Consider the following 20,423-nt stretch of genomic DNA (forward strand, 5'->3'; position numbering starts at 1 on the left):
AGAGGTGGGGGGCACTCATAAGTACAACGGATAATATCTTAGCCGTGTGCGGTGCCCCCCTCCATAGTTCAACACCTCGGTTATATCGTCGTAGTGCTTAGGTGAAGCCCTACGCCGGTAACTTCATCATCACCGTCGCCACACCGTCGTGCTGACGGAACTCTCCCTCATCCTCAACTGGATCAAGAGCTCGAGGGATGTCATCGTGCTGAACGTGTGCTGAACATGGAGGTGTTGTACGTTCGGTACTTGGATCGGTTGGATCGTGAAGACGTTCGACTACATCAACCGAGTTACTAAACGCTTCCGCTTTCGGTCTACGAGGGTACGTGGACACACTCTCTCGTCTCGTTTCTATGCATCTCCTAGATAGATCTTGCATGATCGTAGGATTTTTTTGAAATACTACGTTCCCCAACAGTCCTTGAGGGCAAACTCATCGCGAAGACAAGCAGTGAGCCGCTGAAGGAGCTCGGCAGTGGATGCCGTCAGGATGATGTCGTCGACATATAACAGCAAGTAGGCCATGTCAACTCCGTGATGGTACATGAACAGGGACACATCAGAGCGAGTGGATGTAAATCCGAGCATTTGCAGGAACGTAGGCTGGTACCAGGCCCGAGGCGCCTGCTTCAACCCGTAAAGGGAATGGGAGAGCAAGCACACATGGTCTGGATGTGTGGCATCGGCGAACCTGGTGGGCTGCTCACAGAACACCTGCTTAGCGAGGTGGCCATGCAAGAAGGCGTTGGAATCATCCAACTGATGCATAGGCCAAGCTCGGGAGACGACTAACCGAAGCACGGTGCGGATCGTGCCCGGTTTAACAACCGGGGCAAAAGTGTCAGTGAAGTCCACGCCTGCATGTTGCCGAAAGCCCCGAACCACCCAGCGAGCTTTGTAGTGCTCGAGAGTGCCATCCGGATGAGTCTTGTGCCAAAAGACCACTTACCCATGATGATGTTGGCACGAGGCGGCCGAGGGACGAGCTGCCAGGTGTGGTTCCGCTGGAGAGCGTCAAACTCTTCCTGCATCGCAGCGAGCCAATGAGGATCCTGGAGGGCGGCTCGAGCTGACGCTGGGAGAGGGGACGGCTATGAAACGGAAGCAGCGAGAAGGTAAGCATCGCTGGTATACCGCGTGCTCGGGCGGAGAGTGCCAGCCTGAGAGCGAGTCATCGAGCGGTGCAGCGGGTTCGGGGCGGTGGCGGGTGATGATGAAGAAGAGCTCGCCGCCTCCGAGGCCATGGGCAAGGCCGTGGGCGAGGCCGCGGGGGACGCCAAGAGGGGCGCCGGGGACGCCAAGGGCGTGGCGAGCGCCTGGGGGGTGCGGCCCCTGAGGCAGCCGAACCGGGAGAAACTCGACCCATGGCACGGGGGTGCCCTCAAAGCCGGGAGGTAGCTCAAGAGAAGCACGTGGGCGGCCATCACCGGCAGCGGGCAATGCTGCAACGTCCGAGGGTGCCTGCTAAAATGGAAAAACCTTCTCATCAAAGTAAACGTGTCGGGAAGTGATCACCCGATGTGAGATAGGATCATAGCAGCGGTAGCCTTTGGTGTTGGGGGGATAGCCGAGAAAGATGCAGGCCAAGGACCTAGGTGCAAGCTTATGCGGAGTAGTGGAAGCGATGCTAGGGTAGCACAAGCAACCGAAGATGCGGAGCTTAGCGTAGGAGGGTGGCGTGCTGAACAAAAGGTGATGAGGTGCAAAATTCATGCGAGTGCGACATGGACGAATGTTGATGAGTAGTGATGCGGTGGCAAGCGCGCCGGGCCAAAAACGTGGTGGCACGTTGGCGTGAAAGAGAAGCTTGCGGGCGCAGTCATTAAGAGTGCGAAGCACGCGCTCAGCGTGACCATTCTATTGCGAAGTGTACGGGCAAGTGAGACAAAAAATCCTGCTATGTGTGGCGAGAAGGTTGCAGATCGCAAGATTATCAAACTCCTTCCCATTGTCTGTTTGCAACGCATGGATGGGACGCCCAAACTGCGTGGAGACATAAGAGTAGAAAACGGTGAGAGTGGCAACAGCATCCAACTTTCGCCGCAACGGGAAGGTCCACACATAGTGTGAAAAATCATCAAGTATAATAAGATAATAAAGATAGCCCGTGTTACTTGCAACAAGAGAGGTCCAAACATCACTATGAATTAACTCAAACGGGTATGATGCAACATGCGATGAAGTACTAAAAGGAAGACGAACATGTTTGCCGAGGCGACAAGCATGATAGGTGTGATCGTCGATCTTATTATACATGAAGGAAAAACTCCAAAGAATATGACGAAGGGTGCCGGTGTTGGGATGGCCGAGACGGGCATGCCAAAGGTCCACTCCGGCGGAAAGTGCCATGGGTGCCGCGATGGAGGAGGTGGATGAGTGGACCGAGTAGAGCTCGTTGGGGCTGTCACATCGGTGGAGCACCATCCGGGTACGGGCATCCTTAATAGAAAAGCCAAACATGTCAAATTCAACGGTGATGGGATTTTCACGTGTAAGAGAACGAATGGAAACACGGTTTTTAATGATGTCAGGAGAGACAAGTACGTTAGAAAGATATAATGGCATGGAGTTAGATGAAAAAGTAGCATGACCGACATGAGTAATGGGCATGGAGGAACCGTCGCCCACGGTAATGCGAGCAACGGTGTGAATGGGGTGAGTGGCAATAAGGTTACCGGGGTTGGCGGCCATGTGAGTCGTGGCTCCGGTGTCCTTGTACCAGTCACCACCGCCAGTGTACTGCTGCGGTGTGGGGGCGGTGTGGAGGGCCGCTAGAAGCGCGGGGTCCCAAGGCATCGGTGGGAGTGCCGGAGCAGACGGCTGCGGCTGTGGGGGCGACGCCGCGAGGAGCGGTGGGTACTCACCGGACGAATGCAGTCCATAGGCCGCGGAGGGGCCGTAGGGCAGTGCGGGCATGCACGGCTAAGGAGCCACGTGAAGTGCCTGATGAGAGGCCGGGCGGGCGCCGAAGAAGCCGGGGACGGGGGCGCGTGGTACGGGCATGGAGTACGCGTGAACAACCCCCGTCCAGGGGTTCTGGCCGGCCTGCCAGGGCGCCAGCGGGAGCTACTGCTGCGGGTGGCGCGACGCCCCGCCTTGGGCGGCCGACTGCGACTGCTGTTGCTTGCGGCCGCTGCAGCCACGGTGGCTACCGTAGCACTCGGCGAGTGGCGGCTGCAGAGCCGGCTGCTGTTGCGGGTAGGGGAACCCGGGCGGCGGCGGCGCCTAGAAGGGGCCTGGTCCAAGCCACGACTGAGGCCCTGGGGCAGTGGGCGGCGCGCCACCGCGGGTACCGGCGGTGAGGGCCATGTGAGTGGCCCTTGTACGCGACATCTGCATCCTCCTCTCCTCCAGCTTCAGGTACACCACGATCTTGGGGAAAGTCGGGTTGGTGATGAGGGGGATGTTGGAGGCGGCGTTCCCGAAGTCGTCGTTCAGGCCGGCGATGAGTATGCTGAGAAGGAGCTCGTCGGAGACCTTCTCACCGAGGTCACGGAGCTCGTCAACAAGCTTCTTGAGGCGCATGCAATAATCGTCAACGGACGAGTCATGCTGCTGGCACCCAAAAACTCACCATGCAAGAAAACCTTGCGCTGGAGTGTGTTGTCGGTGAAGAGGCTGTTGAGCTTGGTCCAGACGGCATGAGCGTCATTCTCGGTAGAGACCACCGTGTGGAAGAGGTCCTTCGAGATGGTGGTGTAGAACCAATGGATGAGAGTGGCGTCGATGGTCATCCACTCCTCATCGTCCTCCATGAACCGAGAATCCACGAAGCCATCAATGTGATCCCGATTGTACTCACGGAACACAAGGGAGAAGTACGTCTTCCAGGCATAGTAGGTGGAGGTGAGATGATCGAGGACGACGGGAACCCGACCGAGGATGTTGAGGTTGCGGATGATGACTGGGTCGGGGACGGCGAATGGGGTGGTGCGGTTGGTGCGAGTGGTGCCGGAGGAACCGGGGGAAGCCATGGGTCTGGAAGGGGAGGTGGTGCAGCACTGCACAGGGAGGGCAGCGCGACGAGGGAGAGGCGGCGTGGCATGGCAGAGGCGGCGCGGTGAGGGGTGGCGCTGCTAGGGTGGCGGCGCGGTTAGGGTTAGGGAGGGAAGGCGGAAGCGTGTGGAGTGGGCGGCGGCTGGACACGGGTGGCGGCGTGACAGCGTGGAGACGCGGCGGCAGCGACGGCGTGGTGTGATAGCGGCGGCGTGGTGCGGCGGCGGCAGAGGGTTAGGGTTTAGGATCGGAGTTCTGATACCATGTTGGAAACGAAAGTTTTGGCAATGCGACTCGATGTATTGATCGGTGCATAGTGCACGTATATATGGAGTACAAAGTGGGAACAACCTCAACTGTACAATGACTAGGAGGTGAGCCTAGGTATACAATATACATGCACAAACCATATGTTCAACAACGTCAGTAGGTGGATGCAGGCTTAAGTAGAGAGGACGTGCTCCCTTTCTTCACGGGTCGGAACACATATGACCACTCTTGTGGTTCGGCGACTTGGCCTGGGTTGTGTGTGGTCATGTACTGGCATAGTAGCAGTGGGTTGCTAACACTCCTCCCTCCTTGAAACATGACTTGCCCACAAGCCGTTGCCACGAAGAACACTCCAGGGGTCCGGGGGGGGGGGAGGGATATTTTAGAGTACCTGCACCCAGGCCCGTTTATCCTATCCATCCATTTTTTGCATCACGATTTGTGCAAGCACATTTCTCTTTTTTGTTTCTCTCACATAGAACATGTTTTGAACTTCAAACTTTCACACCATGACAAAGCTTTCTATCTAGAATCTGTGATAAAACTTTCAGATTTTTTCATCCAATATAAATATACAAAATAAGAATATATTTTTTGGTTAAAAAATCTTATTTTTACAATTTATGCCGGACCAAAAAATATGAAAGTTTTATCTCATGTTCTAGTTAGGAAGCTTTATTGTGCTACAAAGTTTGAGATTCAAGACATGTTCTATATGAGAGAAACAAAAAAGAGAAATTTACATGTAAAATGTTAGTTGTATAGCACAGATCTCAAAGTAATATTGAAGAGCTAAGATAGATTGGCCTGGGTGCATATGCTCAAAAAATCAGTGTTCGTCCCAGGGGGCTTGAAGAACCTCGATCCCACCAGTCGCCATGGTGGTCCTCGTGGTAGTAGTGATGACTCAAGAGGTCTTGAACAAGACTGAAGAAGTAGGCAATGTTGATGTAGTAGTCATAGCCAATGGAGACTTGCGCATGGAAAGTGCCAAGGTAGTAGTGGTGGCAAACATGGACTAGATTCCATGGATTATGGAGTTCCTTGATCTTGTTTGGGACGCCATGGTAGTCTTTGTGGTAGTCACAGAGGTCGGTGCAGTCTTGGACAATATAATGAGCATCGTTAAAGTAGTAGTTGTAGCTGAGATGAACATGGTCAACAAAATCCGCTCGAAGCATCGTATTCCTCCCTCCTTGAAAATAAGCTTGTTCCCAGCGAGTAGACGACTCCATGCCATCCATGGCCCATGCCCAAAACCTGATCTGAGGTCTACATCTTGGGATCATTAGTGGCCATTGAAGTTGTTCAGAACAAAGCAGAGGACTATTCCACATTTTGGTATTGCTCTCCTGACCCGTTGGCTTTGGATGATCGCCAATGGGGAGGGGGGACTCTGGTTAACCCTCATTAGAAATAAATACCTTCATGGTCAACCCCTCACCTTATGCCAACGCACCGGTGGATCTCAGTTTTGGCAGGCAGTGATTCAGCTCCTGCATGTCCTCTGAATTGGTACGTCCATCTCGGTGGGCTCCGGATTCACGACGTCGTTCTGGTTCGATTGATGGTTGGGGGACTCCCCTCTGGCCGCCTGTTTCCCGAAATTATTCTCCATCGTGGTTGACCCTTGGGTCTCCATCAAGACGGCCCTTATTGACTTAGGGCGGCTCGCTTTCCGGCGTCCCTTCGGCCCCCTCGAGGTGGCTGCCTGGGATTCCCTCCTCCAGGGCATCGGTCTTCAACCGTTAGATGTGGATGGCATACCAGACTCCATGTCATGGCATTTGGAGCCCACCGGCCATTTCTCCACAAAGTCCTTATATTCGGCCATTTCTCTCTCACCGGCTCCCGAGCCATTTAGCCTGATTTGGGACATCTGCCTTCCGCTGAAGATCTGGATCTTCATGTGGCAGTGGATTCGTGGCCGCCTCCCTTCTGGGGTTGAGGTACTCAAGTGCAATGGCCCGGGAGATGGGATGTGTCCTCTTGTGGCACGACGGAGGACGCCAACCACATCTTCTTCTCCCACACTACAACCCAATTCCGGTGGACCTGCTTCCGCGAGACGGTCGGTGGTCGTTGGTGTAATACCAACTTCCCGGGCTTGTTGGCGGAAATCCACGCCTCCGCCCCCGCAACCGCCACATTAGGTGGCTGTGCATTGGGGTCCTTGCATGGACGCTTTGGACCATTCGTAACAAGCTTATCATTCAAAAAATGCCTCTTCGATGTGCGACTGACGCGATCTCCAAACTGTGTGGTTACTTGCAGCTTTGGCGGCCGCTTAGCCGCCCCCAGGACCGGGATGCCATCAACACCCTCCTCGCCGACCTTCACGCGATGGCCTTCCGTGTGGCACCTCCGCCACCGCCCCTACATCGGAGACTGACTAGGCCTGCAACCTTCCTGAGGAGCGCTCCATGGGGTCTGGCTAGTTGTGTTGTTTTTTTATGTTTTCATGGCTTGTTGAGCTGTGCCCTCAGCATTATCCCCATTTGATACTCTGTGTTTGTGTTGACTTTTTGTGTGTGTGTGGTGTGTGAACCTTTGTTGGATGCTTGGCTCGGGTGGTTTGCTTTATATATAAAGCGGGGCGAAAGCCTTTTTCGGTAAAGTTCTTTCTATAGCTTATGGACCTTGCACATGTTCCCATTTTCCTTGTAGATCATACGTTATTAATCTTTCGGTTAGAACATGGTTGGATATGTTGGCAAAGCACTATGGAGATGATACAAGTTTTGATATAGAAGTTTTCTTACCAGATGTGAAGATGGCATCATTTTTTATAACGAATCTTGGTGCAACCTACTTAAAAGGTTTGTAGGGGATGTAAAGGTTGATTCCTGAACTACTTTGTTTTTGGTCTGACCATAAAATTCTTGCCAAATGTTCTACTCCCTCCGTTCCTAAATACTTGTCTTTCTAGGCATTTCAACAAGTGACTACATACGGAGCAAAATGAGTGAATCTACACTTTAAAATATGTCTACATACATTCATATGTAGTAGTCATTTGAAATTTCTAGAAAGACAAATATTTAGGAACGAAGGGAGTATGAGTTAATGATATTGAGCACTTTTATGGCAAGTTATTTCACATTATGCTATTATCCATTGTTGCCGTCCAAAGTCGCGGTTCAGCTAAACATGGGCGACGCTAGGTCCTAGCAGGCTCTGCTCAAGCCGAACACGACACTTGCCATCGTTGAGCGCTTTCTACGAAGATGCAGAAGAGCCTAAGCTCTATTATTACACCAAACGTCATGGCCTAGGCACTTATGACGTGGTAGTATTGCCAAAAGTGGATCTCCTATTTGTCATGCTCATTGCTTTCCTATATGGAGGGGCATTGAGATGCCTTTGTTTGTATGAACCACTTAAATCTTGTTTCTAGTGTTCCTTCTATAGCTTGTGGACCTTGCAGATAATAATTTGTTGACGGTTGAGCAAAAGTCCCTCAAATAGTTCACTTAACTTTTGTATTGCAGTTGGTCTCTGCGCCAATTGGCTCGACAGGTCATCCATTTTTTTAAAGGATGATGAACCATAAACCTTTACGCCAATTGATGCAAAGTTGTAAAAAATGGTTTGGATATTCATCAGTCACCCTGATAACAAACCATCTACCAAACCTATAACCGAGAAGTTGGCAGCTAGTGTTATTGGCAGTGAAATGCATGAATAACAAATACAAATAGTATGTACTATGACAATATTCAGGGAGAGTACCCCAAACATCATGCCCTGGGAACTTCCGGCGTGTCAGTATGGCATGGGTGACCTATTATTTGCCTCACTCCATGCTTACCTATGAGGAGGGGCATGGAGACACCTTTATTTGTATAAACCACTTAAATCTTGTCTCTAAAGTTCCTTCTATATATTATTGACCTTGCAAATATTCTATTGTCTGTTGTAGATTGGATATTTTTACTTGATGTGCTAAAACATGATTTGATATGTTCGCGAAGCACAATGGAGACCCTATGGGTTTTTATATCAGGTATGTTTGGTCCACAATTGATACCGACTATGCAATTTTTTTAGTTAATTAAAGAATTAAGTGTCTCACATTTGTATTGGCTCAACACTAAAACTAAATAGAAATAAAACCACAGACTAATCAATACAAGCTGCCACATTTTTCCCAACTTAGTCGGTTCACAACCAAATGGTCACCCAACAATTTTGCCATTTTTGGCAGGTACAATGGCTACGATCCAAATAAAAAGTTGGTAAATTTTTGGTCATGCCTTTGCTTTTGTTATGTAAAATATTAAATCGGCCTAGTTGAAGCTCAACCCAAACACACCAATAGTATTTTTCTTACTAGAAGATGAAATGATGTTGTTTCTTATACTGAATTTATGTGCTACTTAGGCTAAAAAAACCATACATGTGTTGTAAAGGTTGATTAAGTAATAATTTTATTTTCAGTCCCGCCATTGGACTTCCTGCAAATGTACTATTAGTTACTAGACAATAGTACCTTCATGGCATGGTGTTGCACAATTTGAAACGTAAAAACACTTAAATCTTGTTTCTAAAGTTTCTTCTATAGCTTGTGTACCTTGCACATATTCCACTTTTCTTTGCATGGTACTTTGTTAATTGCTTTGCTATAAATCAATAGATATGTTGGGAAAGCACTTTGGAGATGCTACCAGTTTGGATATAGTCAATTTTTTTTACCAGAGTAGATGATGCTGGAATTTTGTCTATTTTGGGCCTAGCCCAATAGCAGTTTCAGAAATTCCTAATAAATCCTAGAGTCCCACGCAGCCCATTCGTGCAAGGCAAGAGGTGGAACAAAGTTTAGTCCCACGTTGCTAGTTTAGAGGGAGTTGGACCTCTTTATAAGGGAGACTCTTTCTCCACATGTATGAGGATGAGAACAAGAGGGACATCCACGCGCGCTCCTCCTTCGCCGCCCACCTCGCCACGCCACGCCTCGTCACGATGCGCCGCGGGTTGCGAGAATGAGCCGAGCCTCCTCCTCCGCCCGCCTCGCCTCGTCACGACGCGTCGCGGGTTGCGGGAATGAGCCGAGTCGATGTCTAAATTTTTGCCACGCATGATGGGTATACAAAAGGTCACGCGGGAGTTGAAACGTTTTCTGATGTGGACACTAAATTCGAACGGCGCGCCTCTTCGGCTGCTGCCTGTTCGCTTCATCTCCCTCCGTTGCTTCATCTCCCGTCGCATCCTGTTCGCGTCCCTCTCCTGTGCCTATAAAAGGGAGGTCGCTCCTCCCAGAGAGACACACCAGAACAACACAACCCTCTCGCCTCCAAGTTCCTGACCACTGAGCTATTGCTATGATCTTCCTCATCCCGGCTTGCGGCGTGCACCGTAGGTTGGGACAGTAGGCCTCCGGAACAGCACCTTTTGAGTCCTGTATGGGATAAGGGTGATAAGGTTTTTGGGGAGCGCTCTGTGCGACTACTGGCTTCTTCATCACAGACTCCGACGACTACTTCCCCGACGACGACTTCTTCCCCGATGTCGACAACCTCATCAACAACATGGCTGGAGAGGATGTCGACCCCAAGTCCAGTGCTTCTGTTGCTGCTGTCCCGTATGTGTTCTTGCTCTTTTTGTTAGATGTCCTGCCACAGTTCTTTGCTCTAGTTTCTGCCCTACATATGTTAGGTCCTACTTCATATATGCAACCTCATCTAGTGTCTGTTCTAGATGTGTTTACTTCAAGTTCATATATGCAGATGCTATTTACCTTCTCTCTGTCAGATTGCATGACTTGCTTTATCTCTGCTATATTAGTCATGCTTTATCTAGTATTTCTGTTAGCAAAGTTATTTGGTAAATTGCTCATATTTCCAACAATCCAAAAACCTTATTATAGGCAATTTACCCCAAGTGATTTTGTCGCTTCCATGAGACCTCCTATGTTTGAGGGTATCCACTATAAGAGGTGGCACGTGAGAGCAGTCTTATGGTTTCAAACCACGAGTTGCTATGATGCCACGCTTGGCAAGCCTGAAGGGGAGTTTGATGCCCAACAGGAACAAGCTTTTCAGAAAATGGATACTCTGTTTAAGGTTGCTCTCTTGAGTGTTCTTGGTGAGAACATAGTTGATGCTTATGCGTCAATTGACAATGGAAAAGATATGTGGGATGCACTCGAGGCGAAGTTTGGGGTCTCGGATGCCGGCACTGAGTTGTACATAATGGAGCAATTCTATGACTACAGGATGACTGAAGAGTGCTCTGTGGTTGAGCAAGCTCATGAGATACAGTCATTTGCCAGAGAGCTTGAGCACTTCAACTGTATGCTACCGGACAAGTTTGTTACCGGAGGTATCATCACCAAGCTTCCTCCTTCATGGAGGAACTTTGCTACCTTACTGAAGCATAAGAGGCAGGAGTTTTCCGTTCCGGATCTCATTGGTACTCTTGATGTTGAAGAAAAGGCGAGAGCAAAGGACACACATGCTCGAGGTATTAAGGGAGGATCTAGTGCCAATCTGGTATAGAAGAAGAACTTCCAGCCCCACAAGTTCAAGAACAAGGGCAAGTTTGATGGTAAAGCAAAGTTTGATGGGAAGAATAAGGTTGTGCAACACACGAACTTCAAGAAGAAGAATGACAAGAAGAAAGGTGTTTGTCATGTGTGTGGGGATCCTGATCATTGGGCTCCTAGTTGCCCTAATCGCCATGACAAGCGTCATCCTAGGAAAGGCTGCAAAACTGCTAATGTTGTCATTGGAGATATTGACATGAAGGATGCTGGGTATGGTATATTTCCCACTATTCTTTCAGTATGTCATTCTCCTGATTGGTTGATTGACACGGGTGCTAATGTGCATGTATGCGGTGATATTTCCATGTTTTCGTCTTATCAGACCGCATGGAATTCAACCGTGCTGATGGGCAACGGTTCAAGTGCTTCTGTTCGTGGTGTTGGCACGGTCAATCTGAAGTTTACTTTGGGGAAGATCGTGCGGCTGAAGAACATGCATTATGTCTCCTCCGTCAATAAAAATCTTGTTAGCGGATCTCTTCTATGCAGAGATGGCTATAAGCTTGTCTTTGAGTCAAATAAATTTGTAATATACAAGTATGGAACCTTTGTTGGTAAAGGCTATGAGTCAGGAGGCCTATTTTGTTTATCCTTATCAGCCGTTTGCAATAAAATTGTTAATCATGTTTGCAACAATAGTGAACCAAATGTGTGGCATTCATGTCTTTGTCATGTTAACTTTGGTTGCATGTCACGACTAGCGAAGTTGAACTTAATCCCTAGTTTCACCACTGTTAAGGGATCTAAGTGTCAAGTTTGTGTGCAAGCTAAGCAACCTCGTAAGTCTCACACGACTGTGGAAACGAGAAATCTTGCACCACTAGAGCTCATACATTCAGATCTATGTGAAATGAATGGTGTTTTGACAAAAGGTGGAAAGAAATATTTCATGACGTTAATTGACGACTCCACTAGATACTGCCGTGTGTATCTTCTGAAATCTAAGGGTGAGGCTTTGAACTTTTTCAAGATCTATAAAGCTGAAGTGGAAAACCAACTTGATCGAAAATTCAAGAGGCTTAGGTCCGACCGTGGTGGAGAGTATTTTTCCAATGAATTTGATGCTTTTTATGCGGAACATGGTATAATCCATGAGAGAATGCCTCCCTACTCACCTCAGTCAAATGGGGTGGCCGAAAGAAAGAACTGTACTCTAACTGATTTGGTTAACGCCATGTTAGACACATCGGGTCTCTCCAAGGCATGGTGGGGGGAGGCGATATTGACAGCATGTCATGTCCTAAACCGAGTCCCCACAAAGAACAAAGAGATAACTCCATTCGAAGAATGGGAGAAGAAAAGGTTAAAGCTCTCTTATCTACGAACCTGGGGTTGTTTGGCGAAAGTCAATGTGCCAATTCCAAAGAAGCGCAAGCTTGGACCAAAGACCCTGGATTGTGTTTTCCTGGGATATGATTTTCATAGCATTGGTTATAGATTCCTGGTTGTAAAATCTGAGGTACCTGACATGCATGTCAGTACGATCATGGAGTCGAATGATGTGGCTTTCTTTGAAGATATCTTTCCCATGAAGGATATGGCTACCTCATCTAATCAGGAGATGCCTAGTTCATCGAATCAGGAACCATCTACAATTACCGAACCTGCCATTTCGATGGAACACTTTGAAAGTCCAGTGGAGGAGAACAATGAAGTTCCTACTAGGAGCAAGAGACAGAGGACTGTAAAGTCCTTTGGTGATGATTTCCTTGTGTATCTCATAGATGATACTCCCAGTTCTATTTGAGAGGTCTATGCATCTGAAGATGCTGACTACTGGAAGGAAGCGGTTCGTAGCGAGATGGATTCCATCTTGGCAAATGAAACTTGGGAGATAATTGATCGTCCTTAGGGGTGCAAACCTATAGGATGCAAACGGGTATTCAAGAAGAAGCTTAGGCCTGATGATACTATTGAAAAGTACAAGGCTCGGCTCGTGGCTAAGGGTTATATCCAAAAGGAAGGTGAAGAATTCTTTGATACTTACTCACCTGTGGCTCGACTGACCACTATTCAAGTTCTACCTTCACTAGCTGCCTCACATGGTATTCTCATTCATCAAATGGATGTTAAGACTGCTTTCCTAAATGGAGAGTTGGATGAGGAAATCTATATGGAACAACCGGATGGGTTTGTACTAGATGGTCAGGAAGGAAAAGTGTGCAAGTTGCTAAAGTCATTGTATGGACTCAAGCAAGCACCGAAACAGTGGCATGAGAAGTTTGAAAGAACTTTAACAGCTGCATGCTTTGTTGTAAACGAAACTGACAAATGTGTGTACTACCGCCATGGTGGGGGCGAGGGAGTTATCCTTTGCTTGTATGTTGATGACATACTGATTTTCAGAACAAATCTGAATGTTATTAAGGAGGTCAATGATTTCTTATCTCGTTGTTTTGAGATGAAGGATTTAGGAGTGCCTGATGTCATTCTAAACATCAAGTTGTTGAGAGACGATGATGGTGGGATTACTTTGCTTCAATCTCACTATGTGGAAAAGATCTTGAGTCGCTTTGGCTATAGTGACTGCAAGCCCTCTCCAACACCATATGATGCGAGTGTGTTACTTCGAAAGAATCGAAGAATTGCTAGAGATCAATTGAAATATTCTCATATTATTGGCTCGCTTATGTACTTAGCCAGTGCTACAAGACCTGACATCTCTTTTGTTGTTAGCAAACTGGGTCATTTTGTCTCAAAACCAGGAGATGTGCATTGGAAAGCTCTAGAGAGAGTTTTGCATTATTTGGAAGGCGCTGCGAATTATGGAATTCACTACACCGGGCACCCAAAGGTGCTTGAAGGGTATATTGACTCAAACTGGATCTCAGATGCTGATGAGATAAAGGCCACGAACGGTTATGTATTCACTCATGGAGGTGGTGCTGTTTCTTGGGAGTCTTGCAAGCAGACCATCTTAACGAGGTCAACAATGGAAGCAGAACTCACATCACTAGATATAGCTACGTCGAAGCAGATTGGCTTCGTCGGCTCTTGAATGACTTGCTGGTTGTTGAGAAACCTGTACCAGGTATCCTTATGAACCGTGACAATCAAACTGTGATCACGAAAGTGAGCAGCTCAAAGGATAACATGAAGTCATCAAGACATGTTCAGAGAAGGTTAAAGTCTGTTAGGGAAATGAAAAACTCTGGAGTTATTGCATTGGATTATATCCAAACGTCTAAAAATCTGGCAGATCCTTTTACTAAGGGTCTATCACGTAATGTGATAGACAATGCATCGAGGGAGATGGGTATGAGACCCACAATATGAGTTGTTCATAGTGGTAACCTATTCTTTGTGATCGGAGATCCCGTGAATTAGATGTGGAAGACAAGTTGTTGATCAACTAAGAGGAGAGTATCCTTACTATTAACAATACCACTCCATGAAGATGCAATACTCTTCTAATCTGCATGGCAGGTTGATGTATATCTTCATGTGTTCTAAGTGGCTCTTTTAAGCAGAGATGTTGTCCTGCAGAACATCTTTTGAAGAACACACCTATATGAGTATGATTGTTAAACATCGCAATCTATGAGAGTAGGGTTCTCTCTAGTAAACTCATTAAAGGTCTCGGAGTATGACGCATAAGCTCCACCCGCGGGGAAGACCCATGGTAGCCACGTATCGGTCAAGGCTTTATGTGAAGCTAGATTCGCAGAAAACTTGCAGTTCAAGGCCCAGTCCACTGTTCAAGTTGCTTACTAGTGTAGCATAGAGTTCTAGGTTGAAGTTCAACTTAACAGTCTCCACTGTAGTACCGGTATATAAAACAGTGTTTTGGAACCAGAGGAAATTTTGTGTGCCTCTGGGATCTGGTGGGGGATTGCTGGAATTTTGTCTATTTTTGGGCCTAGCATAATAGCAGTTTCAGAAATTCCTAATAAATCAAAGAGGCCCACGCAGCTCATTCGTGCAAGGCAAGAGGTGGAATAAAGTTTAGTTCCACATTGCTAGTTTAGAGGGAGTTGGACCTCTTTATAAGGGAGGCTCTTTCTCCACATGTATGAGGATGAGAATAAGAGGGACATCCACGCGCGCTCCTCCTCCGCCGCCCGCCTCGCCACGCCACGCCTCGTCACGACGCGGCGCGGGTTGCGGGAATGAGCCGAGCCGATGTCTAAATTTTTGCCATGCATGATGGGTATACAAAAGGTCACGCGGGAGCTGAAACGTTTTCTGATGTGGACACTGAATTCGAACTGCGCGCCTCTTCGGCCGCTGCCTGTTCGCTTCATCTCCCTCCGTTGCTTCATCTCCCGTCGCAGCCTGTTCGCGTCCCTCTCCTGAAAAAGAGGTTCTTCTGGCAATATCACAAATGAAGCCGAATAAAGCACCGGGACCGGATGGGTTTCCAGCTGAATTCTATAAGAAATGTTGGCATATTATTAAAGATGATCTTATGCCTATGTTTCATGATTTTTTCAATGGTCATTTAGAGTTGTTTCATCTTAACTTCGGTACAATAACGCTGATACCTAACAAATATGAGGCAGTTTGGATCTAACAATTCCGGCCTATATGTCTGTTCAATGTGAGTTTCAAAATTTTCACAAAGGTTGGAACCAATAGATTGACACAAATTGTTCATTCAGTGATCCAACCCAGCCAGACAGCGTTCATGCCGGGGCGACACATATTGGAAGGGGTGGTCGTGCTGCATGAAACGCTTCATGAGATCCACTCGAAGAAACTAGATGGGGTTATCTTCAAAGTGGATTTTGAGAAGGCATATGATAATGTAAAGTGGCCTTTTCTTCAGCAGGCAATGCGCATGAAGGGTTTTAGTGAAGCTTGGAGGAACCAAGTGGATACCCAAGTCCAGAAGGGTAGTGTCGGAATCAAGGTGAATGATGATATCGGTCACTATTTTCAGACACATAAGGGGCTGAGACAAGGGGATTCCATGTCTCCTATTATGTTCAATATTGTGGCAGATATGTTGGCCATCATTATTGGCAGGGCCAAGCAGCATGGCCATGTAGAGGGTTTAGTTCCTCATCTAGTCGATGGAGGAGTATCCATTCTACAATATGCTGATGACACTGTCTTATTCATGGAACATGACATGGCAAAGGCACGTAATATGAAACTTATCTTATGCCTCTTCGAACAATTATCTGGTTTAAATATTAATTTTCATAAGAGCGAGTTATTCTGCTTTGGGAAGGCCAAAGACGAGGAACACACTTACAGACAATTGTTCGGATGTGAAATAGGTGCTTTACCATTCAGTTACTTGGGTATTCCGATCCATCACCATAAGCTATCCAATAAAGAATGGAAGTGTATTGAAGAACTAATTGAAAAAAAAAAACGTAGCTGCTGGAAGGGCAAGCTTATGTCATATGGAGGTCGGTTAGTCCTGATTAACTCAGTACTGACTAGTATGCCGATGTTTCTACTTTCGTTCTTCGAAATTCCAAAAGGGGTTCGGAAGCGACTTGATTTCTTTATATCTTGTTTCTTCTGGTAGTCTGATGAGGCCAAGAGGAAATACTGCCTCGCGAGATGGGGTATCCTTTGCCGACCTAAAGACCAAGGGGGTCTCGGTATTGAGAACTTTGAAATTAAGAATAAATGTCTTATGAGTAAATGGTTATACAGGCTAGAGACTGAGCCGGAGGGTATATGGTCACAAATCCTGCGCAATAAGTATTTACACTCGAAGACACTAGCTCAGGTTACCATGCGATCGACTGACTCGCCATTCTGGAAGGGACTTATGAGAACGAAGGACTTGTTCTTTCGTAGGGCAAATTCTTGGTGGGCAATGGGATGTCAACAAGATTTTGGGAGGATACATGGTTAGGAGAGATGCCCCTGGCCGTCCAATACCCTACCCTATATAATATTGTGTAACGTAAGGAGGATTACGTAGGCACAGTCCTTCAACGTAGGTCTGGTGGGGATGGGGTGGCGGCGGCGCTGAGAGAGGAGGAGGGGAAAGTGGGAACCCTAATCTCCTCCCCCCCTTTGACGATTTTTATACCACTCCACAGCTGGCTATATCTGAGCTCCGCTTCGTCACCATGGCAGGCTGGAAAGCTCCCCCGAATTTTGTACACCTTTTTGGCGCCCACGCTTCTCTGAATCACTCTGAACCCGCTCCATAACCACCATGGCTTCAGTTTCACCAGAGACCATCAAATCCTTTCTTGGTTGGAGCTCAACAGCCTCTCCATGAGATCCATGGTCTCCTGTGATTAAGCACGATAGAATGCTTCCCATCGCACTCTTCTGGATTTGAGTCTTGAAGTTCTCCCCGCCAGCGCCCACGCAATCACTTTCGATGGCGGGGTGGCTTAATTTGGCGCAATCAGAGGTATCTCTTCCTCCTCCGCGTACACCAAAATGCGCGTCACTAGCTTCTGGGTTGATTCTGCACCCCTCCTGGGCAGCCTCAACACTCTTCACAGCTTCTCGCCCCTCTCCATGACCCGCAATTCTTCTTCCTCCAGATCTGGTGTTGCCCCTCTCACACTCATGGCCGGCGTGGTAGGCGAAGCAAGCACGAAACTCTCCTTCCATTCTCACTGCGGGCCTCTGACTGCAAACCACACCATGAACACCTGCAAGCCCCGGATCCAGCCAAAAGTGCACTGCCCACTCGTGATGCTCGGGGCCATGTGTGCCACTGTTGTAGGATGCCCCTGGGCTCAGTCCATGGCTGGTGCAGGCGAGAGGTATGGCCAGGGGTCGACCTCCTCGGAGTCCGAAGGCGGCGCCGATGGTAATTTGCCCTCGATGCACTCCCATCTCGCCCGCCTCTGTGGATCTGCGCTCCTTGCCTCCGCCCTCGCCCAATTGACGAAATCCTTCGGGGAAGCCGTCGGGTGTGGCATCCTCCTCTTCTCGCCTCGATTCCCCTCGAAATAGTTACTCCTCGCCAGATTGAGGAGTTCCTGATCTGTGATGTCGTTGTAGGTTTTGATCCCCCATGACGCCCAGACCTTCATCTCTGGATCTGGCTCTTCCTCCGCTTTCTGCTGCAGCGCCCTCCACTCCCGCACACAAAGGAGGTAGGAGGACGCGTCGTCACGGATCCGCATGGCTTGCTCCGTCCACCTCCGCATCCGCGTCGCCCGCAGCGTCTCCGGCGACACCAACCCAATCGGGCACAACATCTCCGAAAATGCCCGGTACACAAAGGGGGGAGGCATGTACGGGATCGTCGAGCCCGGGCGGGGCGGCGAGCAGGTAGATCTGTCGACTCTCGGCATGGGGCGGGGTGTGGGGTGGGGGGGCTCGCCGTCGCGGGGAAATCGGCGGCGAGGGGGAGTAGGTGGGGAGGAGTCGCGGTCGCGAGCGAGAGCATGGGTCGCAGCCTATGCGGCCAAAAGTTGGTCCTACTTTTGCTTAACCGGGTCAAGATGTAAATTTACTCGTCTACGTTCATCGAAAATAAAAACATGCAACACGAAAGTCATGTGGAACTTCGAGATGAAAATATTGGTCAAAGGAAATTTCAAACGATCGACCGTGCATGATAAATTTGACAAAAGTCATCCAAAATAGCTCCAAACATGAACACGAAATTGAATATTTACAATTAACCAAACATGGATGTGCTTCCTTTTATATATGGACCTTATCTTAAATCTAAGCACCATCGTGTACATTAGACGGAACTAATAAGTGGGCGAGATTAGGTGTTAAATCAAACACACCACATACAACCTCACATACAACTAGTTATCATAGAGGTCGCATCTCTGGACACATCCTTTTTTTTGCATTGCTCGAGCTTGCCTCACTGAAAACTGTTGATTCGGTCGTTTCTATCGTGTTTGGCTCAATGCACACAAGCAAACAATACAATTTCATCCCGTGCAGCAGAACTGTTTTTGTTGGCATCACAGCCGTCCATTCAGCTCCCGATCCAGCCGTCCATTGCACGTTCACGCGGATCCATGGGCCCACCGCCACTTCCTCCTCCTCCCTCCCCTCGAAATAAATACTCTGCAAATCTCGTCTCCTTGGCCACCAACGCACTCGGCAATCAGCAGCCAAGCAATCCCCACACACATCTCTCCACTACCCGATTCCTTTCTCCAGCTCGCCATGGACGCCTCAGCCACCGTAGCCACCGGGAAGGGGAAGAAGGGCGCCGCCGGTCGCAAGGCCGGAGGCCCCAGGAAGAAGTCCGTGTCGCGGTCCGTCAAGGCCGGGCTCCAGTTCCCCGTCAGCCGCATCGGGCGCTTCCTCAAGAAGGGCCGCTACGCGCAGCGCGTCGGCTCCGGCGCCCCCGTCTACCTCGCGGCCGTCCTCGAGTACCTCGCCGCCGAGCTGCTGGAGCTCGCCGGCAACGCCGCCAAGGACAACAAGAAGAGCCGCATCATCCCCCGCCACCTGCTGCTCGCCATCAGGAACGACGAGGAGCTCGGCAAGCTGCTCGCCGGCATCACCATCGCGCACGGCGGCGTGATCCCCAACATCAACCCGGTGCTGCTCCCCAAGAAGACGGCCGAGAAGTCCCCCAAGGAGCCCAAGTCGCCCAAGAAGACCGCCAAGTCCCCCAAGAAGGCGTAGATTCCTTGCTTAGTTAGGCTGTAGCTGGGATGTATGGATGGGTGTGTTTCAGGATACTTCAGTTCGAAGTAGACTGTTCTTGCTTTGTCGTTGTATTTTCTGACTGCGATTTCAATGAAACAATAAGTTGCTTTCATACATTTTATTCGATCTGTGTTTCATCTGCCCTTGGCCCTTGTTGTCGATTTTCTCAGAATTGTTATCACCCATGTGCTTTGAATTACGTCCATCCAGGGGCCTGGGCGGGCAACTGCGAAGGTAGGTGGGAATCAACTTCTTTGGCGCGTGACTAAAAAAAATTGGTGTTGGGGTTTCCCGCCCCAATTTCGTGTATCATTAATTGAAAACGAAAAATTGAAAATCCGCGTCTATTTCCCCGCTCCAGTTTCGCGCCCAGTAAGATTGGACGAAAATTTCGATTTGGCGGGGAGACTGAAAACTCTATTTCCCCACTCGTTCTGAATTTCAGTTCTGGGAGTTTGGCGGGCAACTGAAAACTGTATCCTCTGAATTTCAGTTCTGGGAGTTTGGCGGGCAACTGGACGAAATTTTCGATTTGGCGGGGAGATTTGCCGCTCGTTCAGAAATTCAGGTCTGGGAGTTTGGCGGGCAACTGAAAACTGTATCATCTGTTATTTTTTAGCGGTGAGATTTCCCGCTTCAGTTTCGTGCCCATCTAGCACATCCTTTTGCAATCTTGGAACCATCTACCAGGTCCTCATGTCCCGGATGGATAGTTGGATACATGGAGGAAGAAAATAATCAAAGACTTTTGAATTCCATATTCAGGCGCTCCAAGAAACTCACGGTGGCGGAGGGCCTGCCGTGGCAACCGCCGGGTAGCTGATCTGTACCCGGACATGTCGGAGCGGGGGCCGGGCCATTGAAGCACTATTCCTTGGTCACATTTTCAGTTAAGCGAGGGCGGAGATCGCCTTAGATGGCCGTGGAGGACAAACTCAGGTAAATTCTCTACAAAATCAGAATATAATGCCTTCTCAGTGGTGGATACATTGTGTAGATCATCACCATCTGTTTCCATGATACTAATCTGTACAATGAATCTCCTAAA

The 20,423-nt window shown here is 48.7% G+C and overlaps 1 protein-coding gene across 1 annotated transcript; it reads left to right on the top strand.

Moving 5' to 3' along the window:
• The first annotated feature begins 18,803 nt into the window (after window positions 1–18,803).
• LOC119315242 (histone H2A-like) lies at window positions 18,804–19,496 on the top strand. Its single transcript, XM_037589912.1, has one exon. The coding sequence runs from the start codon at window positions 18,884–18,886 to the stop codon at window positions 19,349–19,351; it is 468 nt and encodes a 155-aa protein (XP_037445809.1). The 5' UTR covers window positions 18,804–18,883; the 3' UTR covers window positions 19,352–19,496.
• Window positions 19,497–20,423: the final 927 nt, after the last annotated feature.

Source organism: Triticum dicoccoides, chromosome 6A (assembly GCF_002162155.2).
Source record: "Triticum dicoccoides isolate Atlit2015 ecotype Zavitan chromosome 6A, WEW_v2.0, whole genome shotgun sequence".
Taxonomy (NCBI): Eukaryota; Viridiplantae; Streptophyta; class Magnoliopsida; order Poales; family Poaceae; genus Triticum; species Triticum dicoccoides.

Coding starts and splice junctions, on each gene's coding strand:
- LOC119315242 (XM_037589912.1), top strand. CDS start 18,884: ATGGACGCCTCAGCCACCGTAGCCACCGGGAAGGGGAAGAAGGGCGCC.